Consider the following 2,752-nt stretch of genomic DNA (forward strand, 5'->3'; position numbering starts at 1 on the left):
TATATATTTAATGTAGATTAAATTCATTTTGGTTTTAATTTCAAATATCTATATTTTATTCAATGATATTATTTTTTTTATTCAATTAATTCTAAGATTGTTTGCATTTAATTTAATTTAAGTTTTTTTTTTATAAATAATAATTTAGATGAATTGAATTTTAGAAATTTATCATGACAATGATAAACTTCATAGTTCAAAGAACGCGGATAAAAATACTTACGTGTCATTCACAAAAGAAATTAAAAACATATTTAACTAATTTAATTATAAATACTAAATAAATGAAGTAATGATATATAAGAAATGAAATATGAATTTTCAAGCACATATATTATATCATAAAAATACTCCAATAGAAATAGAAGTAATAACATAATAATTTTATAAATAAAAAAAAAATTATGCAAAAAGCTAGAAATTTATACATTGTCCAATTAATATACTATTTTCAACACTGTAATTATTACATAAAATCCATGAATCTCAACAAATTTAAGTATTATCTTTAAATTTTAAAAAAGTATGATTCTCGTAATTCAATTTAATAAATTTTATTTTTAATTTTCAAAATAACAAAACACGTTTAAATTTTAACCATTAAAATAGTATAGATGTCAAAAGGAAAAGAGAGTATATATTGAAAAATAATAATTCAATCTAATACATAATTTTTATATTTCTATTTATTTATATATAAAAAAATTAAACTTCTATATATTTACTAAAACCACCTGATATCTTACATCGTACATTTACTCCTCTTATGTTTTTTCACCACAATCAATAAATATATTTCTAGCAAAAGAAGATACCAGTTATATATAAGAGTTATTACAACAAAATGTAATAATGTGATATGAAACAACAATAAATTATGAATAATAAAGTCTCTGCCACAAGAAGTCAATGCCCGAACCATACACATTTTTCATGGAATTGATCTAAGAATATAGAGTACGAAATGACCAAGTATGGTGCGTTCTTGACTTCCTCTTCTAAAGACACATCATCATCAATTACTATAACTATTCCCACCCCCCTTCTCCAAAATCATCATAGATGCAAAAAAAAAACATTTTAAAAAATCTTGAATACCATTTTAAATAAAACACTTTTATTAATCACACAGTTACTTTTTTTCAGTTATATTATAACTGAAATTAAAATACCTGTGTGAATAATAAAAGTGTAAATAAAAAGCGACTTTAGAGTACGTTAAATAAAAATAAAGTAAATAAAAATTTGGAGTTGGTGTGAATGTAATGAAAGATGAAAAGTTGTGTAACCTTTGAAGCAAAAATACAGCTCAACCAGCAACAACAAGAGCAGTAAATTTTTGTGTGATGTCTTGATGAGAGGCATTCAAGTCTCAACTAACTCTCTTCATATTGATTACTACCTCCAGCAACAAATAGACTCAGGTTCTGAAACCATATTTAAGGTATTGAAGAAAAATAATATTTGTTTTTTCTTTTTTCTTTTTTTTTTCATCCGGAACTAGGACAATTCAAAGCAGCTTTTATGTGTTGGACAGTTTCACCAATAAGTCCATTAACAGTTGCAACAGACTCCATGTTGAGTTTTGCAGATGGTAAACTACTAACCATAATTTGGAATGCAACTGTTATTAAGGATCCTCCTCCTAGGTTTGTGTTTGAGCTTGTTGATGCTCCATCACCAACGTTGTTGTTGTTGTTATTGTTGTTGTTGTCGTTTTGGTTTCCATCTGAAGTGATTGTGAAACCTGAGGGAAGTAATGGAATGTAAGAAGGGTCTTCACCACTCATTGCTATGTTGATAGCTGGTAAATCAACTGGACAATAGACTACAAGGGAGCCAGATGAATCCACACAGCTTTCTTGAAGAATTAACATGTTGTTTTGACTTGTGTTGAATGCCTGTATAATTGATATGGAATATATGAGATATGAGAAATGAGAAATTTAATTAAAAATAATAATAATTTTTACATGAATGATTAAGTCCCACCAGATAGAGTATGTCTATCTGGTGGGGTAGTTGTATGTGGCGTTAGGCAAGACAATATTATTTAATAGTCTTAAGGCTCGCCTTCACCGATGAAAATTACATGAGAAACAAAAATGAAAACGGGGACATGGTGCATGAGGTTTGTACTAGGTAGGGTTTGTCTGAAGAGGGTAGATGTACGCAACCTTAATTCTACAAGCAAAGAAACTATTTACATGATTCAAACTTGCGATCTACCTTACTATTTCGCTGAGACTGGCTCGCGCACGTTAATAGAAAACAAAATGAATAAAGAAAATTAAAATTAAAAAAAAAAGGAAAATGTAGAAAGCATGTTTTACTTACCCTAAGCACAGAGATGCAGTTACCAGGGTGTGAACCATTAGCTATATGAGCAACCTCTTGAACAGCATTACCATTAGAAAGAACATCCCACTAAGAAAAAATATTAAAAAAAACAATGTTAGTTAAAAATTAAAAAAAATGCCTTTTTCATTCTAAGTTCATAATCATAATAGAATCAAATATTAACTACAAACCTGAGATCTTTTCCTTTCATCTTTAAAGAAATTGAAAACAGTTTGTGGAGGGAGAGGAAGCCAAATGGTAGTTGCTGCACTTAGGACAACACCATTAGGCTGACCAGGGTCTGTACTCTTCCTCACAGTCACTCTGACTCCAATCTCATTCAAAGCTGAAAGTGTGGTCCATCTATGACTAGCTGATGCACTTATGCTTGCACAGAAATTTGTTACCATGT

At 28.7% G+C, this 2,752-nt stretch overlaps 1 protein-coding gene across 1 annotated transcript in view; it reads right to left on the reverse strand.

The window, feature by feature from the left end:
- Nucleotides 1–661: 661 nt before the first annotated feature.
- The window catches only part of LOC101508749 (homeobox-leucine zipper protein HDG11), a 6,089-nt gene continuing 3,998 nt past the window's right edge, over nt 662–2,752 (reverse strand). The window contains exons 10-12 of the mRNA XM_073364199.1: nt 2,532–2,752; nt 2,338–2,427; nt 662–1,901 (exon numbers count right to left, since the gene is read on the reverse strand). The exon at nt 2,532–2,752 is cut by the window's right edge and continues 29 nt beyond it. Coding sequence (XP_073220300.1) covers nt 1,491–1,901; nt 2,338–2,427; nt 2,532–2,752 — 722 coding nt within the window. The 3' untranslated portion in view covers nt 662–1,490. The remainder of the gene's footprint in view (nt 1,902–2,337; nt 2,428–2,531) is intronic.

This window comes from Cicer arietinum, chromosome 8 (assembly GCF_000331145.2).
Source record: "Cicer arietinum cultivar CDC Frontier isolate Library 1 chromosome 8, Cicar.CDCFrontier_v2.0, whole genome shotgun sequence".
Classification (NCBI taxonomy): domain Eukaryota; kingdom Viridiplantae; phylum Streptophyta; class Magnoliopsida; order Fabales; family Fabaceae; genus Cicer; species Cicer arietinum.